Genomic DNA, 23791 nt, shown 5'->3' on the forward strand with positions numbered 1-23791 from the left:
TTTTATTTTTAATTATAGTTGGCATAGAATATGATATTAGTTATAGGTGCAGGACACAGTGATTCAACATTAATATCCTTCACAAAATGCTCCCCACAAATGTAGTTACCATCTGTCACCATACAAAGTTACTACAGTCTTACTGACTAGAGTCCCTGGGCTGAAACATTGTATCATCATGACTTACTTATTTTATAAATGGAACTTTTACCTCTTGATCTCCACCTATTTTGCCCTCTCTTTCCCCTCCCCCGACAGCCACCAGTTTGTTCTCTGTATCAGTCTGTTTCTGTTTCTTGGTTTTGCTTTTTAGATTCTACCCATAGGTGAAGTTATACCGTTTTTGTCGTTCTCTGGCTTACTTCACTTAGCATTATACCCTCTAGGTTTGTCCATCTTGTCACAAATAGCAAGATCTCATTCTTCTTTGTGGCTGAGTAATATTCCACCGTGTGTGTGTATATACACATACATACATACATATACATATATACAGTATGTACATACACATATATACAGTATACTATCTATCTACCACATCTTCTTTACCTAGAATAGGGATCTTTAAATGAGAGGAAATGGGAGTTTGTGCCCAGAGGGCTATAAACAGTTCATCCATCACAAGAGAGAAGAGAGAGCAGAGTCAATGGGCACAGAGACAGACAGGAGGGTAAATGCAGTAGTGGGAGCTTGTGGGATTTCTCTTCTATATTTTCAGTTAATTTTTAACTCAAACATATACTTAGTTAAAAATAAGTATTCAAAGATCTTATATGAGCTTTATTTGGTAGCATCCAACAGATACACACCATAACATTTGTCATGTATTGTCTTGAACATAATTTATCACAATTGAATTAAATTGCTAGTATTTATTTTTCTTAAATTAGGTAGTTACGGCTTACGTGTCTTAAAATGTGATGATTCTGTGTTAACTTATTATCTGGAATGGTAAATGAGCAAATAGCATAGCTAACTATTTACCATCATAACAGTGTCTTCTAGGTAGAATGCTGGACTATTAGTTTCAGGAAAATTTTTTTACATTAAAATTATAGAAAATACTTTGCTTAGCAAATTGAATTCTAATTCCATTCCACAAAGGCTTTCTGATACATTAGAAACGATATAGTAGAGTCAAATTGAACGTATTCATAACTGGGAATTTTTTCTTTCTGCAAATTTATCTCCATAAACGCCTTCAAAACCCAGCTCAAAAAGGCATATTCTCCCAAAAAAGCTTTCCTGATTAGACCATTCAATCTCATTCACTCATTTACTCACTGTCCTCTCAATGCCAATTTTCTAAATTTAGAGGCCATTAATTTATATTGACTGATAGTTTCATTTTAGTGTTCTTATGTGAGCTTTATGAGGACACAATCTATCCTAGTTTTATTTATACCCTAATTACCATTCCTTTAAAAATAAACAAACAAACCAGCATTTATCACAGTGAGCTAAAGGGGCACAATAAACATTTTTTAACTGCCTAATTCTTCCAGGAAGGATTCTTAAATTGAGTCTGATTCTATTGTACCCCCCAATGATTACTGATTTTCCCCCCTCCTTAGTAAATTCTCATTACTGTATTTATAGGTGCATGCTAAGATTCCCAACAGTTAAACAAGGAAAAATGTTTTTCTATAAAATGGAAGTCATTTTTTCAAAATCAGAAGTCCACATGTAACACTTTCTCCCCAGTACTATATAGCACTAAACAGGACAGGAGCAAGACTCATGCCAGAATTTTCATTTAGAAACATTTAAAACTGTCTTGACAATGAACATACCTGATTCCAAACATACAGTGAACATAGTTAAATAAAGCTCTGCGCAGCGTAGTTGTGTCAACATCCTCATGGGTGGCCATAGTGTTATAGGTGAGATTGTAGACCATGCGGAACTTCTCATCAAGAAGATGTCCAATGTCAGAATAAAGTCTGTTCACCAGGGAGAACCCATGATTTTCCCAGGTATAGTCCTAAAAAGAAGAAATTGTATCCAGTTACAAAATGGGCAGTCTCCCATTTAAATTCCATGTTTGTAGTAAATATAACTACTGAAGCAAGTAAGTGAAGATATGTCAAATATAATTCTAAGTTGACAGCTTTACTAAGAACCCTTCACATCGGTTCATGGATCAAAGTGCCATGTAGTCTCCTCAGTGGAGTCCATGGTTTGACATGTTGGTGATGAACTCTGGCCACCTCCTGTGGTCAGGTACTATGCTAGTTAGCTACACCCTTATCTGGAAGAACCCCAGAAAATCTGAGAATATTCCTATGTGACCAAACCTACTCAGTGACCAAACCTACTCAGTGACAATTAGAAGATCAGTTCTCCCAAAAGAACTGATTCTGTCTTAATTCAAAGAAGTCTGTCTTAATTCAAACTTCCACTCTCTTTAGGAGCCACATCACTACTGTGGCTCTGTTTTCTAGGGGTTGGTGGGGTAGCCCTTAAGCCCATAACTACTGGTATATGATCTTATTACAAAATGCCATTTTATTGTAAATGTAACTTTATCACTTAATTTCCTCCCTGCTCCTCTCAGAAAAAAAAATGGTATGAGCACTGTACAATTACCATGTAATAATGCAAGTAACTGAATAAGACCATTTCCTTTTGCCTTCGTAGAGGGGGAAGCATTGAAATAATAATTCATCTACTGGAAGATCAAATTAGACTAGGCCAAAAACTAGGTTACATAGAAAGATCTACAGACTCTATCAAAATGACCATTAATTTCTTTAGAAGTCAATGTATTTACATCTCAACATTTCACAGTTAAAATGACAGTATTTCTTCTCTAGTTTCTATGAATTAAAGGCATCTTGCATACCTGAGCTCGGAATGTTGGCAAATGTTCTTCTCCTCGTCTGGCAAAGTCCTCATACCCAAAACCAGGGTCTTCAATATATCGGGAGACATCAGATGTTATAATCATGTCATCTTCAAAATCTAAGGACAGTAATGAACAATCTAGAATAAAGGAAACTGTGCACAGAACAATGAAACTGCTCCATTTCCCTCCACGTTTTAGCTTTTCCATGGATTTCTGAAGTGACAATATTGACTTCCTGGCTTAAGTTTTGAATTTAATTTCAATTCAATTTCATTACTAAATACTGGCAATCTTAACATTTAACTGTACTTGTCTAGGCAAAAACATGACTACACTGAAATATCTAAGCAGTAGCAGCAAAGAATCAATACACTAGCTTTACTTAATTCAGAAGAGGAATATAGCACAGGGCTTTGAGTATAGAGCTTAAACATTTTTTGAACTCTTGCGCCATGAAGTGGGATGTGGGGAAAGAGACGAGATGAAGGTGAAAGACCACCTGAGTGGAATTTAATGTTAAGATAGATTTCGTTAAAATTCAATGGTGCTTCATCTGGATGTGTTCATGCTGAAAATCAGTGCAATCTCATCCATTTTTAGCTCACAAAGAGGCATTTAGGGAGACGGCCTGGGAAGGGAATTGGGACAGGAAGGAGAGTGGCCTTCTGGGTACCGCCATTATTCTGAGTTGACTTGGGCGCTAAACAGGAAGGGTCAGTTTGAGAAAATTAATTGAGTTTTATGCCTAATGTATGTGCGCTTTTCTATGCACATGGAAATAAAAAGGCATACAACGTACGAAGTAAAACAATGTGTTGATGAGATTGTGATCAGAATATTATAAAAGTGGCATTCAGGAAGATAGGAAGACTACAACCATCTTTTAAGACAGCTGACTTCTGCATACTTGATAATATTAAAAATTTACCACTGAAAAATTTCAAATGCCCAATGCATGTTAATGTCATTTAAAGAAAATTCTAACTCACTTTTTTTTTTTAGGGCAGTCTGTCTTTATAATTACCTTTTTCTCATTTCAACCACTGAAAGGGAATGAACAACCTTTATTTACTACCTCCTACTCTAGGAAATGAACATACTGTTTCCAAAATAATAAAAAAAAAAGCTCCTTCCATGCAAAGAACAATATTTTATTAAGTATTTTAATCAATATCAAATAAATGCCATACTTAATAATTAATAAGTACTAGTTTTTAGAACAATTTTTAACATTTTATTTATTTAGAGAGAGAGAGAAAGAGAGAGAGAAAGAGAGCATGAGTGGGGGTGAGGGGCATAGGGAGAGAAAGAAGCAGACACCTCGCTGAGCAGGGAAGCCCGACTTGGAGTTCGATCCCAGGACCCTGAGATCATGACCTGAGCCGAAGGCAGACACTTAACCCACTGAGCCACCCAGGAGCCCCACTTAAACAATTTGGTGGCATAAAAACTATAATTCTTAACTGGACAGTCTTGAGAGGCTTAAAAGAACAGGTACAATTCTAGTAATTCATCCAAAAGATGTAGTAAATTAGTAGTGTCTGCATTATCCTTAATCTTTGCTATTTCATGAAAATCCTAGCAATAATTATTCTTTCTCACAAGGTTTAACCTTTCCTTAGGTCACTGCCATGGCCTAACAGGGTGCTCGATAATGGCAGGAAAGATCAAGTACCCAGGCTACCCAACTTTGGAAATATTAAAATTCTTACCTAACTTCTTTACTACCCATAATGCGAAGAGACTGACATTTGTTGAGTACTTTTTTTTTTTTGTCAGAGAGGGAGAGAGCACACAAGCAGGGGGAGCAGCACACAAGAGAGGGAGAAACAGCCTCCCCGCTGAGCAAAGCACCTGATGCAGGGCTCCATCCCAGGACCCTGGCTGGGATCATGACCTGAGCCAAAGGCAGACGCTTAACCGAATGAGCCACCCTGGTGTCCCTGTTGAGTACTTAATATATACCAGGTACTATGCTATGTGCTTAATATCTATTTTTTGTTTGATTAATGCAAAATAAATACCTTCTTAAGAAATTAGTAAACTGTAAACTACTAAAAGCACTGTCAGTAAGAACTACAATGCGAATTAGTTTAGGATGGTGTGGGAAACTTGTAAACACTGAACTACTTAATTTGATCTGAAGCTTGTAAGTGACTTCCAGTTTTCTAAATCGAAATCTTGGGCTTATCCCTAGCCCAACCCATGACCCCTGCGTTGTCTCATCAGGCTGCAGAACTCTGTTTGGGTAAATGGAAACACTTTGAAAACGGTGTTTTCAATGCTTTGTCTCTCCATATTTATCAACGAGGTTATGCTTTCCTTAATTCAGTCCATCACATACTCATCAATAGAAATGAAGCAAAAAAATTGAAAATGTAATTAGCGATCGCTGAGGCTGCTAGGAAAACTAGGAGTTTTGTGGGCTGCGAAGTAAAATCAAACCAAGAACAGTGAATGAGAACTAAAGTCTGCACAACAGTTTCTCCCCTGATGTGATCTCTCCACCCACACTGCACAAGCAGTTGGTTTCACTGGGCAAATACTGATTCTGAAGTTGACTATTACACAGCTGGTTCATTTGATGTTGATGTTAGTTTCTGATTTGTCCACAAAACATTTTCTAGTTGTCATACGACTTTGAAACATTTTAAAATAAACAATGATAACTGGAATCAAACAAGATAAAATTTATCCTACAGATAATATCCATTTATTCATTTTAAAATTAGGAGTCAATCAAGACCTGTTTTCTAGACCATTTTGTCCACAGAAAGAAATGTACAAAGGTCTCTCAAACTACAAATACTTTTTTTTTTCAAATTTATTTTAAGAAGTTAAAACCAGTACTCTGATCAACAAATCTAAAACTCCAATTTTAATTCTATCTAAACAAATATTTCAAAGTCTGGGCTCAAAGGAAATAGTAGTTTGCATACTGGCTGCATTCTCTGCCCCAAACGTAATACAGAAAACACTCTACTACAGTAATGGAACAGCTTTCTAACTTGAAAAACAAAAAGAATAAGAGTTGGTTAACTCTGTTACCAAGCTATAGAATACTACCTCTGTAGAACATTTTAAACGTTTATTTTCTTCAAAAGGTTTGAAAAGCTATTCTTAGAGTCTCCACATGCAATCTGGAATGCTTTATCACACGGGTCAAACCAAGAAATTCACTATAGAAAAAAATACATTTCTATTTCCATTTTAAAACATGGTAAGATTATAAAAAGGACTCAGCCACTCTACCGAGTCATTTTTCTGTTACCTTTGTGTGACCAGCAAATGTAGTACTGGGAATGGTTAAGAGTAAACAACGAAATGATTTATTTCCTTGACTGATTTACAAATGATACAGCCTCTTCTGTCAAAATTAGAACATAATTTTTGGCGAGGATCTAAGACTTGCTAGTCAAAATTCACTACTGTATAAGGCAGGAGTCCCTGCTCAAGGATCCAAGAAAGTAGAGGCTGGGATCCAAAATATATTTTCAAGGGGTGCCTGGGTGGCTCAGTCAGTTAAGAGTCCAACTCTTGATCTCAGCTCAGGTCTTGATCTTGGGGTCGTGAGTTTAAGCCCCACGTTGGGCTCCACGCTAGGTGTGGAGTCTACTTAATAAAAAAAGCAAAACAAAACAAAACAAAAGAAGCTCTTAGAAGAGATTTGATTAAAAAAAATAAATTTTCAACATTAAAAAACAACTAAGAGAAATAAAACATATCCTTCAAGCTCTAGTAATGTTCGAGAAGTTCTTAAAAATGAATGTCTGAAAGCAAATAGATATTACTAACCTTAATAAAAATGTTTACATTTTACAATCTTGGTTGACCTTGAAGGCTCACCCTAGGCTTGTGATTTTCCTTTGTCCCATGGGTTCCCTCTGGATGGTCTTTATAAACAACTCTTCCCATTTTAACTCCCAATCATATGGCGATAATTTCCAAAATTTCATCTGGAGTTTAAAAGCCTCTCCTGACCTTCAGACCATCTGCCAAGGCCCTCACTACTGCAGGGTGGGGTTTGCAGACTGGTGGCCCTGCCATCACTTGGAAGAATGATAGCCATGTGGCCTCTCAGGTCCTAGACCAGATGACTGAATCAGAATCCGCATTTCGGCAAGATTCCCCAGTGACTCACACGCAATCAAAGTTTAAGAAGCAGTGTACTAGACATCTCCAGACTGGAGGTTTAACAGACCTCTTAGTTCAAAATGTCCAAAATATGGCAGGTTGCATGCTCCTTAAAGCTAGAAAGGTCATCATGATAAGGCCTCTGTTTACCTAACCAGCTTATGTGATGACATTACCTGCCTCATGATTTATGCCCACTTGTTCCTGTGCCCAGCATCCTGTTTCCTTAGCAGGGTGCCCTGGCTCTGCTGATTGTTTACCACCAACTCCCCTGTCCTCCAGCCACTGCCTGACTCCCTTGCACTCGAGTCTTGAAGACTTAGAGCCCAGTGGCTGGAGGAAGTCTTCCTCGGGGACCCCTTTTGTGCACACTCTTCCCCCCCACCGAGCCTGGATTCAGGGCCCTCTTCTAGGCTCATATACTGTTCATACTCTGCTATGTACTGAAATTCTTTCTCTCCCTCCAGCAAGGGGAGCTTCCAGAGGGCAGGAATCGTGCCTTATTTAGCCTGAAAACCTCAGTACCTACTACAGTGCTGAGACTATAGAGGGTACTCAATAAATGTTTGTAGAATGGATATTAAGCCAATAACTAAAACACCGAGTTTCTTTATGTGGGATTTCCTGCTGCTTAGAAGCTCCGAGAAACTAGAACTTAATATAGTCAATGTGGTGGATAAAATCTTTCATAAAGAGACCACAGGGGAGATGATAAAAGGGGTTTTTCTTCTTCCTGGCGAAACGTCTGAGAACTACTGGTCAATGCTATGTTTAACATTAACAAACAAGTTATGGCCCAATCAGTTACCCTCAGAAGTTATGAGATTGACTGGCCTTAAGATGAGACATTTCTTAAACCAATGGAACTCTATTTTTAAAATGTTATGTAGATTGGTGACTTTGGAGGGTTTCAGCTTTCTACTGAGTCAATGCTATTTTTTTAAAAAGATTTATTTTATTTTAGAGAGAGAGAAGAGAGAAAGAGAGTGGAGGGAGGGACACAGGGAGAGGGAGGCAGAGAATCTCAAGCAGACTCCCCATTGAGCTCAGAGCCCGACTTGGGGCTCGATCTTATGACCCTGAGATCGTGAGCTGAGCCGAAACCAAGAGTCAGGCACTCAACCGACTGCACCACCCAGGCGCCCCAAGGCTATTTTAATAACATTTACTATGTGGTGTTCAATATCTTTTTTAGTCATAACTAAAAAGTTGCCTAATTCAAAGTCTCTTTGAGTACCGGGCGGGGGGGGGGGGAGGGGGGGAGGAAGTGTATTTTTAAGACCAGAGCAAAGATGTCTAGCTTTTAATACAGAATGAATTCCTCCAAATCCGATATAAGAAAATGACCTAAATAATGCATTTTTATAAAATTCCAAAGATGTCTCCAAAGAAATGCAAATGCAAGTACAATGTAATTTTAGAACTAATCTGGAAAAGTAGCAGTTCGAGAACAATCCTCCCACATACTCCCCACACACAAGAAAGGCAGAGATGTTTTTTTTTTTTTTTTTAATCTATTGAAACAGGATTTCACTGATCGCTTTAAAACATCACAAAAGTAGAACGAATTAGGTATCTCTATCTAACTTTGTAGGCAACTGCTCTGGCTTCGAATCTCATTTTATCCCAGATAAGTGTGGACTACAAGGCGGGAAGTCCCTCTCAACTGGACCTGGAGTGTATTCAAAGATGCACCAACAGAAGGGGGGTGGCAACAGCATCAGGGGAAGCTGGAGGAGGAGGAAATAAAAGGAACTTGATAGTAGAGTCGGTTTTACAGATCCGTGTGGAAAATACGGAACGTGGTCTATCAGGGATGCAACAACTCAAAGGCAAAGACAGTACGGGGTGGGTTGGGGGGAGCTCACCTGAATGAGGAAATGAATGAAAAGTGTCTCCAGAGACCACGAAAAGACTTTCTTTCTTCTCCTTCTCAAAACGAGTGGTCATTTCTTCCTGAGATGCCTCTTCATCTTCCCTCTCTTCTCGAAGCCTCTTCATTCTGTCCATTAAGGCCTCCAGCTCACTTAGAGAATCGACAATCTGAAGCCAGGTAAGATAATGTTGGGTGTTAGTAATATTAAGAATTATTCTAGTAAATGTCCCCGTCTCCCAATGCCACCTTATTATGTACAGTGGCGTGGGCACAGTTCTTAAGTTCCTAAGTGGGTTTTCCATTAACTCCAAAGAAAATCAAATGACACATTCAAACTTTTCAGGAGTACAATGTTTTTGCGGCAGTTATAAATCTAGAAAATTCAGAAGTGTAGATATATTTAATCTAGAATTCTAGCATTATGTATATATTAAATTAGTTTATTTTTTAAAATGAGGCAGCTTTATGCTTTGTAATAATATCTATTTGCTTTATTATTTTTTTCAAAGATTTTATTTACTTATTTATTTGAAAAAGACAGAGAGAGAGCATGAGCAGGGGCAGAGGGAGAAGCAGACTCCCTGCTGAGCAGGGAGCCTGACACGGGGCTCCATCCCAGGACCCTGGGATCATGACCTGAGCCGAAGGCAGATGCTTAACTGACTAAGCCACCCAGGTGCCCTTATCTATTTGCTTTGAAAGCCTCTTTAAGACAATTCAGAACTGCATGTACAAGTTAAGTTTTTACAGTAGGAAAAGTTGTGTAGAAATATTTCAAGTATACAATGTCCTGTTTAGTCAGACAAATTCTTTCTAGATATTTTTCAGGCAAAATAGTAAAGAAAAACAAAGTTCAGAACACTAACCCCGAAGTTGTTGCCTGTAAGGGATGCATTCTCTATGCTGTTATCATTAGCGAGATCACACACACAGAAATTGTTGACTGATATTAGCCTGAACCCATTGGAGATTTCTGGATCTCTCTCTGGATTGATGCCACTACCAAAAACAAAGCTTGCCAAAGCATGATAATGTGCCAGTAGGACCACAGCATGTACCAGTTCAGGCAGAGACCAATTATTTTCTCCAGTTTTGACAAGTTTCTGAAATGAGAAAGTGAATCAGAGTAAGAATGAAAATCACAGAATGCTACAAAGCAATTTTAGAAAGCATGGAAAATCCACCAAACTTTTAGGTCCATTTATAGGAATCAAACTTAAAACTCCCTTTTAAAAATGTTTCATATAATAAAGATATGGCCTTGGTCAAACAATATTACATTCAACCGGCAAACCTAACAATATAATTATGTTGTAGATCCTTCTAAATCCCTTATATGTACCATGGATCTTCTGCTTCCAAAGCGCTTTTACATATTATGTTGTTTTAATAAGATATTTCAGAGACTCCAAGAACACTAAAGCTAGAAGGGACTTTAAAGATCCTCTAGCAAAGCCATTCACTTTAAGGTTTTTAGGTAAAGACTTTACCTTCAAAGTCACATAAAAATCCAAGTCAGTAAGTCAACTTTTAGGTGCCTTCCCTGATGGAGAAAGAGCCGATAGCAGATGGTACGAATTCCAGAATACTACCTTGCTTTTGAATAGGAACTTCAAAAGTTTCAAAGCACTTTTTCATATGCTATTTCACTTGATCCTCCAGCTGAAGGATGGAACCACAAGTGAAGTCATTGAAAACTGTGATGTCTCCATCCTCACTTTCTCCAAGAGCCAATCCCATCTATCAGTCCATCAGAGAGTCTTTCCCATCAGTGTTCTACCTTGCTTGGTGTACACGTGCGTGTATGTCCTGCTGTTCCCCACAAATCCACGCTTTTAATTCTGCTCACATCACAGCCAAACCCCCACCAGACACCTGTTTTGCTTTCCTCTCCATTAACCACACAGACACACACACACACACACACACACGCATGCACGCACACACACAGGAAATTTAATATATTACCAAAAGCTCAGGAAAAAGGAAAGGAAAAATTAATCATATTCTACCACCCTCATATAACTTTCACATATTTTATTTTTATAAGCATAATTATATAATCAGAGTAATACATCTAATTTTCTCTGCCTTTCAAATCTGACATTTTGACATATTCATTTCTCATGAGGCTCACGCTGTCTTAAATTGAGCATGGGCTGTATACTGCATAGCAATGGATGTACAGAGCTACTTCTCTGTTCCTTTACTGTTAGATATTCAAATTGCTTCTAAAGTTTGTTGGGTTTTTTTTGTTGTTGTTATTTGCTATTATAAATAGCATCATCAAGCTATAGCTCTGAATAATTCCTAACAGCATTTTTAGGGCAATCATATTTTAAATACTTTTGATAATACTGCCAAAGAGCCTTCCAAAACAACGGGTAGAATTTACAATGCCTTTGTCAGTCTTTCCAAGAGTATTAAACCTGAAAGGATAGACATCCAGCACTCATCATCTCAAATTTCTCATCTCACACTCATTTCTGTTTTTTTTTTTAATTCATTATAATTTGTTTTCTTTTTTAAGCAAGCTCCTGAAAGCAACTTTCACTAAGGTCACATATGACCTCCAAAAGACCAAATCTAACTATTTCTTTTTAGTACTTATCCTATTTGATCTCTGTAGGATTTATGTTTTCCTTACTTCCTCCCTTCTTGAAATTAACCTCCCTTGACTTCAGCAATTCCACTCATTTTTTTTGCATCCTTTCTCCCCTGAGATGCGCGTTTCCCCATCTTCCTCATAGCCCCCTTTTTCTGCTTGCCTTTAAAATGTTGTCTTGCTCTATTCGACCCATGATCTTCTTTCCTTGTGCAATACCTCCCTGGATGGAGCATTCATTCCTCCAACTTGACCTCTGCTTACTGTCAATAGCTATCTGATTTTATTTCTTTTTTTTTTTAAGATTTTATTTATTTATTTATTTATTTATTTAAGATTTTAATTTATTTGACAGAGAGAGACACAGTGAGAGAGGGAACACAAGCAGAGGGAGTGGGAGAGGGAGAAGCAGGCTTCCTGCTGAGCAGGGAGCCCGACACGGGGCTCAATCCCAGGACCCTGGGATCATGACCTGAGCTGAAGGCAGACGCTTAACGACTGAGCCACCCAGGCGCCCCCTACTTTTATTTCTAATCTATCCTTTATCTTGAATTACAGACCTGTATTTCCTTCAGTAATTGAACATCACTATCTAGATGTCACAGTCGTCTGTTTGCAGGCCAGTGTATGCTGTCCTGCTCATGGCATTGCCTTTTGCCAGTCAGGAAGGTAGAAACCTTACTTACTCTCCTGTCCCTACCCTCTCTTCCAACCTCACATTCTACTAGTCACCAAGTCCTGCCTCTTCCCGTGCAGAATGCGTACATACAGTCTGATCTCTCCTCTGGCTTTAAAAAAAAAAAAAAAATCACCTCTCAAATGGACTACTGCAATTGCTTTATGACTGGCTCTCCTGTTTCTAGACTACCATTTGTGATTTATCTTCTGCATCACCACACACATTCATATTTACAACTCAGCTCAAAAACCTTTGATGATTCTTAATTCTTTATCATAGTGATCTCTGAAATCTTTTGATCAGATATACTACTTCTTTCTTTTTTTAAGATTTTATTTGGGGGGGGCACAAGCAGGGGGAGAGACAGAGGGAGAGAGAGAATCCCAAGCAGACTCTGCACTAAGTGCGTAGCCCAACGCAGGGCTTGATCCCAGGACCCTGAGATCATGACCTGAGACAAAAATCAAGAGTCGGATGCTTAACTGATTGAGCCACCCAGGCGCCCCATGATCACATATACTTCTGACAATAACAGCTGGGGGCTCCAACCCTTGATAGTATGTACATTTATTTATAAATTAATAAATACTTATAAAATACATCTTATATAGATAAGCCGTACACATGTACTGTAATACTAATACTGTAAAATATACAAATAGAGAAACTTATTAAGGTAAAAATACATGTGCATGTGTATGCACACACACATACGTGCGCACACACACACACACACACACACACATAATTTTCTAACATTTTGAAGGATTGCCTTCTGCGTCCCCTGAAGTAATGTAACATAAATCTGAAGAACATAGCTTTCTGAGGATAAAACATAAATTTTTTTTTAAAGATTTTATTTATTTATTTGAGAGAGAGAGAATGAGAGATAGAGAGCACGAGAGGGAAGAGGGTCAGAGGGAGAAGCAGACTCACCGCCGAGCAGGGAGCCCGATGTGGGACTCGATCCCGGGACTCCAGGATCATGACCTGAGCTGAAGGCAGTTGCTTAACCAACTGAGCCACCCAGGCGCCCAAACATAAATTCTTTAATACAGTATCCAGCTCCCCATTCCTCCCATCTCCTACCCCCACCTCACATAACCTTCCCTACTGTCAGTAACCTGAGGCCGTTAGCTACTTTTCCAACACGTTTCACACTCTATTATTTGTCTGGAGTACCCTCCTCTTCTTGAAAATTCCCACTTACTCTTCAAGACCTATCTCAAATGTTACCTCTTTCAAGCAACTTCCTGATCCCCTTCTTTCTATTCATATCTTCATACATCACTGTGCTGTGTTTATTGTCATTACCTCTCCTCCTTTCTTCCCCTAGATTCCAAGCATGTTCAAGGGCAGGGTTTACCTTTTTAGATGCACCAAAGTATATGGCACGGAGTAATTAACATATGACATAAAAATAATGATCAATTCTTCTATCTAAGTAACATTCAAGTCAGAACATAAACCTCGGGGCAGTATTACGTTTCATATATTCCCAGACAGATACTCAATTTCTAAGAGTTATAGAGACTGACAAAAGCTCAGTTTGGTTTAACTGGGCAAATAACTAACAAATATGTAGTCTAATAGAGAGGATCAACAAAACCAAGGACATGTCTACGCATTAGAAGCAGGGAATTTAAATACCTAAGGCTTCTCCGATAACAATTTAGATGACAGCTGCTATGTATTGAACAGTGACCAAGTGCCAGGCACAGAGCCAAGGATACGGTACAAGGGCCTCACCCTGTGTGCCTTTGATGGAAGCTCCTTTCCACCTGCAAGTGTTCTAGTCAATTGCAACTCTGTTTCTCATCTGAGCTCTAGCTTCCAGAGGCCTTCAAGTGTTCACACCAATTGGCACATGGCTTTTTATTTGCAAAACTGTAATTTGCAAATCTTAAAATTATGAAATGTTAGAACTAGAAAGGAGCTTGGAACTCATTTAATGTAGGCCCCTCATTTTATAGAGGGGGAACTACTGAGACCCACAGAAGTTAATTTACTCAAGGTCACGGGCATGAGAACCCAGGTGGCCCATCGTGCAGTTTATTTTCTTTGTCTGCTTCCTGCTTGAAAACAGAAATCAACTTTTCTCAGAGCCACTCACTAAAGCACCCGGGTAGCTCATTACCGATTACCTAAAGAGGAATATTCATTTGTACCTAAATTAAACCCACAGACTTTTTACATTTTTCTCTTCTATATACCGATAGCCTATGTTTTAAGTTTCTAATACGCAAGTAGTAAAAATTAAGTCTTAAGCAAAAATTAAAAAAAAAGAAAAAGAAAGAAAGCAAAAGAAAAAAGAAAGAAAGAAAAGAAAAATGAACTCTTGGCTAGAATCATGAGTAAACTTCTTTTTCATTTCCAAACAGCACTCGGTACCTGAATGTGCTCTTTCGTGATCAGCCAGGGTCGGTGTGCTAGCAGCTTGTTTATTTCATTAAGATTTTTCAGTCTTTGCGGTACATATTCCAAACCATTCAACCACTCAGCAATACCGCCTGTCTTTAAAAATTCATCCACATGCATGTTTATTAGGTAGGAACACTGATGTCTAGCTGCAGCCTAAAACACAAGAAGAGTCAGTTGAGACAACAATCGTGGTAGAGGTCGGATTCTACTAGTTCTAAACCAATAATAATTTATTTGGAGTTTAATAATTTCAATAACCAATACTTCTTTTCTTCCAGATTCCTCCTCTTCCTCCAACTTCTATCATACAATATGCCATAGATTCTTGAATCAATACATGTAGCTGATATTTGTATAAGCAAATAACTGTCACCTGCAGGCAATTACCTCCTCAGCCAGAAGTGGGTACGGATTAACCTAGAATCCACTTTCTGGTTATGTCAAGAACATACATGTCCATTTCATGATGGTAAATGATATGAACTATGTTCTATTTAAAATACAATAAAATCTCACTAACTTGTACTCTACCCATTCAGAACGCATGCTAATTTGGGTGCTCCTCCTACCCCTTCTAAGATAACTGTGATTTCAGTCTTATCTGGGCACATCACCCTACTGAGATGAGACTGAAGCTCGCTGACCCCTTCCTTCCTGCACAGTCAAAACCAGCTTTGACACTGACAGTTTGGGAAATCTGTGCAAAACAGACTTTTCACCGCTCCTTTCCCTGGGACTGCTTCTCAGGAAAATAGTATTGTTTACTCATTCTATTTTCCGTATCTTGCTTATCTCTTAGTGTGTGATCATTCTAAGGCTGCCTTGGGCCTCACTGTCATCAATAATGTAAGCTGGAATTACAGTCTTGATCGTGTTCGTCAGTCGAGAAAACAGAGCGCTGCCCTTGTTGTTGTTTAAAACTTCGGTGAGCGCATAAACAAGATAATCAAATTAAACTTAGGAAAAACGAACCTGCTCACTGTCGGCTAGCTCTGCGAGCCCAGCTGTTCTCCTAAACTGTCCCAGCACAGGGCACTTGGAGCAGGTCCTTCGTCTGTTTCTTCAGTAATAGTCCAACTGTAACACTGTTCCCCTCCACCTTTCTCATCCCGATTTATAATTCTCTCCCCACCCCCACCAAAACATTAACTAGTTCACCCAGTTTGCATCAAGTACTATACTTAGCGGCGTTATGATTCATTTAAGAATTTTTCTCCATTGGTGCTGATTGATAACTTTCCTCTCATCGGGCCAAATTAGCGATATTCTTCATGGAGAAAATGACTAAATTGGATGTCACAACCAACCTGTTTTATATAAGTAATAAAGAGAAGGAATCAAGAGCAAAATAAAACTTGTAGGATGTTAGGGATATTCCTTTGGACCCTACAAGCGTCATTAACTGTAAGAGAATAAACTGAAAATTCAAGGAGAAACAGTGAGTCCTTTAAGATGTGTAAAGTATTCAAAACGTATCCAAGACACGGGGTATCTGAAAGTCCACGGGCTTCTTCAAGTCTTATTTCTAGAAAATTACACCTAGCTCGACACACACACACACACACACACACACACACACACACACACACACACACTCGGAGGCAGGAGGAGTGAGTGAGGGCGAGGTCAGGGAACTGAGGCAGCCGGCAAGCAGGCGCACCATTATTGCGATGTAGTGCCTGTGTGGTAGAGGAAGGGGGCCGTCCATGCGCAGCATATAGAACTGGCTCCGCAGGAAAGACTCCAGGTACTGAGCGTGCAAACTCATGACCTGCGTGATGTTGTCCAGCCGACCGGATGTAGAGTATTCTTCCACAAGAAAGTTAGTACGCTCATCCACCGTGTTTGCTTGGACAACCTTGCAATTGAGAAACACACAATGATTATTGAGAAGCAGTGGTTCTTTTGCTTACATACATGATGCCACTCTTGAAGCAAACGAATGTTCTTTTGATATGAGCAGACCTTGAAATTGTGCCGTTGCTCATACCAGAAACGGAAATAAAAAGAAGGCGCCGCTCATTCTTGGCTCTGGGACGACAATTTATTAAACAACAAATGTCAAATCGTCAAACACACAGCTCTGAAACGAGAGAAAAGCAGCTTCCATCTGCTGTGCCAGGCACATAAGGCACAATTTTCAGGACCCACTTGCCTGGTCATTATTACGCCAATTCGTGGAGCGGCAAAGCGGTGGCATTTGATTTCCAGAGTTACAATTTTATCTCAACAGCCTATGAAGATACTTAATCACGTTATCTTAAGACAAGTATTTTCAGTCCGATCTTTTGCTTTGTTTTCGTTCAACATAAAATGAAGAGCTTTCTGAAAGTCTTTTTAGGGACAAAGGAAAATACGATAATTTGTAGGAAAGTGTTAATTGAAAAATTAATAAGGACACTCGAATACTGTCACTCCTATTTTCAGCCTATTGTATTAATTACTAAAACCAACGTTAGTTATTAAAATGGACATCCTCCATCCCAGGGAATCAAAATAGTTTTCTCAAAAATAGATTATTATCCATAGCTTTATACACAATGACAGTTTAGGCACCACACCAAGAATTGGCTCTGAAGGTGTTAAGAGCTTTATTAGCACCTCGTAGAAGGACCCAGCTCTGTGGGAATTAATGGACAGGAGATGAATATTTCTAGGCTCAGTTCATTATTTATTGATATTTTCGAATTAGAATTCTAGACTTAAGAATACATTTCTTATTCCAGATTCAAAATTAAATTTGAGCTCATGCACCTAGTTAACCACAGAAGCCTCATCTAGAATCCAGATTTTTCTAAAGTCCAGACTAATGGTCTTCCCAAAGATCCATACTGCCATTAGAAACTCTATTTACTCTTTAAGGCTGCTTTCACAGTCTCTTCTGAAAAATAAGCAAAAATTACACAAAGGCACTACTGACCAAGGAAAATGTAATCCCAAAGGAAACAGAATGTTTGGAAAGTGTGAACTGTGAGGAAATGTTAATTACAATGGCATAAAAAAGCAATTTCATTTCAGCTAGTTATAAAGCCAAGTACAGTTTCATTTGCCCATTTCCCCCCATTTTGTCAACTACAGGGACCAAGTGATGTTAAAAACAGTAAGATCCGGATCAACCACATGTAATTAAACACAGAGTATTTGTTGGTCTTGTTTTGTTTTCTCCAGAGCAGTTTCTTTTGTTTAACGGACTGGCGCCAAAGACGTTAACAGATGCAAGACGTCCTGAAAACAGTAGTGGTTTCTGCAAACCAGCTTACCTTCAAATATATACTGTGAAAAAGACTGTGTTTCAGGAAGTCTTTATGTATACGAGGTAATCACTCGGCCAAGAGTGGTCCCTGTGCTGCAGGGGAAAATGGGCACAAACACGGCCATTTCTCTAATGACTGGTCACCACCTAGATCAGCTAGAGCCGTTACGGTTAACAATCCTTCAACCTTTCCGTTCAGATGGTAAGGTCACTCAAAAAGCGAAATGAAGATGAAGGACTACTGACTCTGGCAAGGACCTCGAACGTATCCTTCAAATTCTATTCACCCTTTCTTTTAAGACAATGCCTCGCACATAGCAGGTGCTCTGTACACCTTTGTCGACTACTTTCAGAACAACAGAGGAATAATGCTGGTGCTTTAAGATAAATGTCTTTGCAGTAAATAGTGAATCAGGATACACAATCGTATTCAATAAGGGAAAAACTCCTTCCAGCAGAGAAAAACTCCTCAGTTTAGTGGTTCTTAAACTTTTCTTAGCCCAAATGTCTGAGAGGCATCTAGAAATCTAGGAAGTCCCGCACATTTGCTGTGATCTTTCATAAAGATGTATACCCACAAAAGGGGCACAAATCTTCTATTGATTATCATTTCTTTTGCATTACATTTTATGACCTTTTTCTTGCAGTTACCATATTGCCTTGCCACCCTCACCAAAGGTATAGACTATATAGATTCTATTGACATTCTGTTCAAGAGACTTAGAACCAAAACAAGCAAGCAAACAAAAGAGTAACAACTAATGATGTAATGGCATGTTTTGCTTAATAGGTTTAGTTGGGAAACTCATTTTTTCATTTCAAAATATATTTTCTTAACATTTATGAAACGTATAATCACCATGAGGCCATTTAAAAACCTAAAACCTTTAGGTTAATACTACACTTGGTTTAAAAAAACATTTATTACTGTTAGCAGCTTTGTTCAGAAAAGTTATATTTGAAATCAAATATGGTAAAATTTACTTTTTTCTAACCTTGCAGTATAACTAATAACTAACTCTAAAACAAGAAGGCAGATTACTAAGTACACAAACTTTTAAGTGAAGTTCAAAAGGAAATATCTCTGTGGTTCTCTGACATATAAATAAGGAACAAAAGCAAAACACAGGCTTACTTCCATATTAAAAATGGAGATACTCTTTGATAACAATTCAGTTATTTTTTTGTATCACACTTAATGTATTTTAAGACAGATAAACTTACTTCCTTCTCTGGAATAAAGGCACTTGGTCCTCTTGTCAAGGGTTGAGATACTCTGATTCTTTTATCCTGTTTTCAAAAGAAAAGTTTTATGTGTTAATGATGATGTTCTAAGAAAAGTTAAATTGGTGCAAGTTTATTGCTGAGGTACTAAAACAAACAGCATAAATAGAATTATGTAAAATCAAAATAAGGGACAGGTCTCAGATCACAGAAAATCCATAAGGGCTAATTTGTGAATAAGATAATGGGGCAAGTTCCTCAAAAAGTTAAAAACAGAACTACCTTATGATCCAGCAATCACACAACTAGGCATTTACCCAAAGAATACAAGAGCATTAATTCAAAGGGATACATGCACCCCTATGTTTACAGCATCATTATTTACTATAGCCAAGATATAGAAGTTGCCCAAGTGTCCATCGATTTGTAAATGGATAAAAAAAAGATGTGGTATATATATAATGATGGGATATTACTCTGCCATAAAAAAGAATGAAATTTTGCCATTCACGACAACATGGATGGAGTTAGAGAGTATAATGCTAAGCTAAATAAGTCACTCAAAGGAAGACAAACACCGTATGATTTCACTCACGTGAAATTTAAGAAACAAAACAAACAAGCAAAGGGAAAAAGATGAGAGAGAGAGACAAATCAAGAAACAGACTCTTAACTGTAGAGAACAAACTGATGGTTACCAGGGGGGAGGTGGGTGGAGGGATGGGTAAAATAGGGGATGGAGATGAAGGAGGGCACTTGTGATGAGCACCAGGTGATGTACAGAATTGTTGAATCACTATATTGTAGGCCTGAAACTAATATAACACTGTATGTTAACTAACTGGAATTAAACTAAAAACTAAAAAAAAAAAAAAAAGATAATGGGGCAAGTGCCTACTCTAGTTCTGGATACACAGTAGGCTTCCAAAATTTCATTTCCCTCAGTCATCTTCTACAGCCCCAGAGATTCTTAGCCCATAGATGACATGACTGAAACTGTCGATCTCTGTAATAAAATCATATCTAATAGTATACTAGTGCACTGTCAGACCTCAATCTGAAAGCTCCAGGAAAGGCTGAATTCAGAGGATTCCATGCAACTCCCCAAAGCAATGACCTGACCTGTGGGTTTTTTTCCGGAATAAAATAGGAATAAACATATCTAATATAAACTTTTGAAGCTTTGAGTAAGAAAAATGTAAAACTTGGAGAAGTAGAGATTAACTTAATGTAAGAAATGGAGAATGCAGCAATGCATCTTGTTCCACTTGCTACTCTATTTAATATTAACTGGGAGATTGCCAATGGTATGTTTGAGTGTTAGAGTTTTTTGAAGTTTTTAATTTTTTTGTTAAATTTTTTAATTAAAAAATATCTTGGTAACCCCCTTTAAGTGTGATATCTATAAAGCTGCAAACATTCCAATCAGGTAAAAACTTCCTTCTCTGCAGGCATGTTGAAAAGCGGGAATAATCAGAGGGAGGCTCTCAAGGCTCTGAAGTCCTCCTTAGGCAGGAGCAGAGAGAGGAGAAATGGCCACTTAATGTTCTATATTAAAAGTAATATTCTAAAGTTCTAAAAAAGAAGCCCTCTAAAACTGTAACTTAAAAACAGGGACTATGCTTACACCATACACAAAAATTGGCTCAAAATGGATTAAAGACTTGGATGTAAGACCAGAAACCATATAACTCCTAAAAGAAAACATAGGCGGTAAGCTCCTTGACATCACTCTCAGCGATATTTTTTTTGGATCTGACTCCAAAGGCAAAGGCAACAAAAGCAAAAATAAACAAGTGGGGCTAGTCAAACTAAAAAGCTTCTGCACAGTGAAGGAAACCATCAACAAAATAATAAGGCAACCTACTGAATGGGAGAAGATATTTGCAAATCATATACCTGATAAGGAGTTAATATCCAAAATACATAAAGAACTCATAAAACTTCAAAAGCAAAACAAAAATTCAATTTAAAAAATGGGCAGAGGATCTGAATAGACATTTTTCCAGAGAAGACATTCAGATGCCCAACAGACACATGACAAGATGCTCAACACCACTCATCATCAGGGAAATGCAAATCAAAACCACAATGAGATACCACCTCACACCTGTCAGAATGGCTAAACTCAAAAACACGAGAAACAACAAGTGCTGACGAGGATGTGGAGAACAAGGAACCCTCATGTGTCAGAGAGGATGCAAACTGGTGGAAGACAGGATAGAGGGTCCTCAAAAAATTAAAAATAGAACTATCATATGATCCAACCATTCTACTTTTGGATATTTATCTGAAGAAAATGAAAACACTAATTAGAAAACATATATACACCTCTATATTTATTGCAGCATTATTTACAATAATCAAGATATGGAAATAACCTATTCATGAATGGATGAATGGATAAAGAAGACATGGTATACTGTATATATACAATGGATTACTCCTCAGCCATCAAAGAGAAAGAACTCTTTCCATTTGCAACAACACAGACAGACCTTGAGGGTATGATGCTAAGTGACATAAATACTGTATGATTTCACTTACATGTGGAATCCAAGTGATAAAACAAATGAACACACAAAACCAAACCAAACTCCTAGAGAGAGAAAATAGATTGGTGGTTGCCAGAGGGGAGAAGCATGGAAAGGTGGGCAAATTGAAGGGGATAAAAAGGTACTAACTTCCAGTTATAAAATAAGTTAAGTCACAGGGATGTGATGTACAGCATGGTCAATAATATTGTATAGCAAATTTGAAAGTTGCTAAGAAAGTAAATCTTAAAAGTTCTCATCACAAGACCAAAAAACGTGTAACTGTGCAGGTGACAGACGGTAACTAGGCTTATGGTGGTGATCATTTTGCAATGTACACAAATGTCGAATCATTATTTGGTGCACCTGAAACTAATGTAATGTATGTCAATTATACTTCAATAAAAACACAATAGGGACTAGGCTGTGGTTTACAGAGATTATAAAGACTGCATGGGAAACTGAAGAACATAACATGAGAACAGAGGTCTACTGGAAAAGAGTGTACTAAGCTTCAGGTGCCACCAAGCCCTCCTCAGGAAACTTCTAAACAGAGGAAGTGACTCTAAATGGTTCCTTATCCAATGTTGGCAATATCTATTTCATGTGACTTTGTCTCCCGGCCATAGCCGACTAGACCAACCAACATAGAAACTGATCTGCAGCCTACAGGTGCCTTGACGCAAAAGTTATACCCAAACACAACTGAGGGTAATTCGTTGGACCAGTTAAGATTCTAGAGTTACTAGAAGTATATGCAAGTAATGCACTCTGACAAAGAGCAACAACATAGCACTCAGAAGCAGAGGCAGAGAGCACAATAAAGAAGCATTAGAGTAGGCAACAACAGATATCTGTTTTTTTTAATATATATGTATTTTTTATTATTATGTTATGTTAATCACCATACATCATTAGTTTTTGATGTAGTGTTCCATGATTCATTGTTTGTGTATAACACACAGTGCTCCATGCAGAACGTGCCCTCTTCAATACCCATCACCAGGCTAACCCATCCCCCACCCCTCTCCCCTCTAGAACCCTGTTTGTTTCTCAGAGTCCATAGTCTCTCATGGTTCGTCTCTCCCTCTGATTACCCCCCTTCAATTTTCCCTTCCTAATATCTTCTATTTTATTTAAACATATAATGTATTATTTGTTTCAGAGATACAGGTCTGTGATTCAACAGTCTTGCACAATTCACAGCTCTCACCATAGCACATGCCCTCCCCAATGTCTATCTGCCTCTAAGGGGAAAAGCAATAGCATTTCTACGGAGTCTCTAGAAGAAGTCCAGCCTAATCATGGGCTCTCCTGTGTCTTTTCCTCCCTTCCATCCTTCCCTCTTTCTCCCTCCATAAGGTAACCGGAGTCTTTTTTGTTCCTTAAAATCAAAGAGCCTACCAAACACAAAAATAGTTATTCCAATCTCTTACTTCAGTGAGCAGCAGTTACAAAACAAATGAACAAAAGTAGGCAGCCAGGCATTCAATGATTTTTTTGAGAACCTGATCAGATACTGTGATAGACTCAGAGGATACAGAGCAAGCAAAACAGGGGGGGGGTCCCCGCCCTTGTGAGCGTGGCACACAATCTCCATCAATTTTCAGAATTCTATCGGAATAAATACAGTGAATAATGATAATCTAAACCTGTTCAAGTTTCAGAAAGGACCAGGCATTTAGGTTGTATTTATAAAGTGATGACAAATATATCTTAACCTATCGGTAAAATATACTAGCAGACTCCATGTAAAAAGAAGTAATTTAGAATTTCTAATATTGGCATTTCCTGTCTACATCAACCACAATCTTGTTTTACCCAGAAAAATAATTTAAAGGAAAATAACAGATTTCTTCCCTCTACTAGTCTCTGTGAGTTATAGGAAACATTTCAGATACTCTCTATACAATATAGCCTAATACAGTCATATGTTAAAAGCAATTTCTTTGATGACGAATCATTTCAAATGAATAAAGCAGTTAAGAGAAACTGATTGTGAGGACCTACCACAGGTTTGAAGAGAAAAAAATGCCAATGGGAAGGTAAGTGGAGGTTTTTGTTTATATTTATAAAAAAATACTTCAAGTTCAGAGAAAAGATAGGGAGAGAGAAACTAAAAGCATACGAAGGGTTTCAGGAGACAAAGAATGATTTATTATGAATATGATTTGTTTACAAAAATCACTCTTTGATACATTTATCAACTGAATTTAC

General features: G+C 38.1%; 1 protein-coding gene across 1 annotated transcript in view; it reads right to left on the reverse strand.

Moving 5' to 3' along the window:
• SESN3 (sestrin 3) overlaps positions 1 to 23791 on the reverse strand; it is a 74815-nt gene that overhangs the window by 10726 nt on the left and 40298 nt on the right. Inside the window, exons 2-8 of the mRNA XM_028119603.2 lie at positions 19041 to 19106; positions 16224 to 16421; positions 14534 to 14716; positions 9725 to 9961; positions 8851 to 9025; positions 2846 to 2964; positions 1794 to 1984 (exon numbers count right to left, since the gene is read on the reverse strand). Coding sequence (XP_027975404.1) covers positions 1794 to 1984; positions 2846 to 2964; positions 8851 to 9025; positions 9725 to 9961; positions 14534 to 14716; positions 16224 to 16421; positions 19041 to 19106 — 1169 coding nt within the window. The remainder of the gene's footprint in view (positions 1 to 1793; positions 1985 to 2845; positions 2965 to 8850; positions 9026 to 9724; positions 9962 to 14533; positions 14717 to 16223; positions 16422 to 19040; positions 19107 to 23791) is intronic.

Source organism: Eumetopias jubatus, unplaced genomic scaffold, assembly GCF_037043125.1.
Source record: "Eumetopias jubatus isolate StellerSeaLion01/CBP00866 unplaced genomic scaffold, mEumJub1_p1.0 scaffold_13, whole genome shotgun sequence".
Lineage (NCBI taxonomy): Eukaryota > Metazoa > Chordata > Mammalia > Carnivora > Otariidae > Eumetopias > Eumetopias jubatus.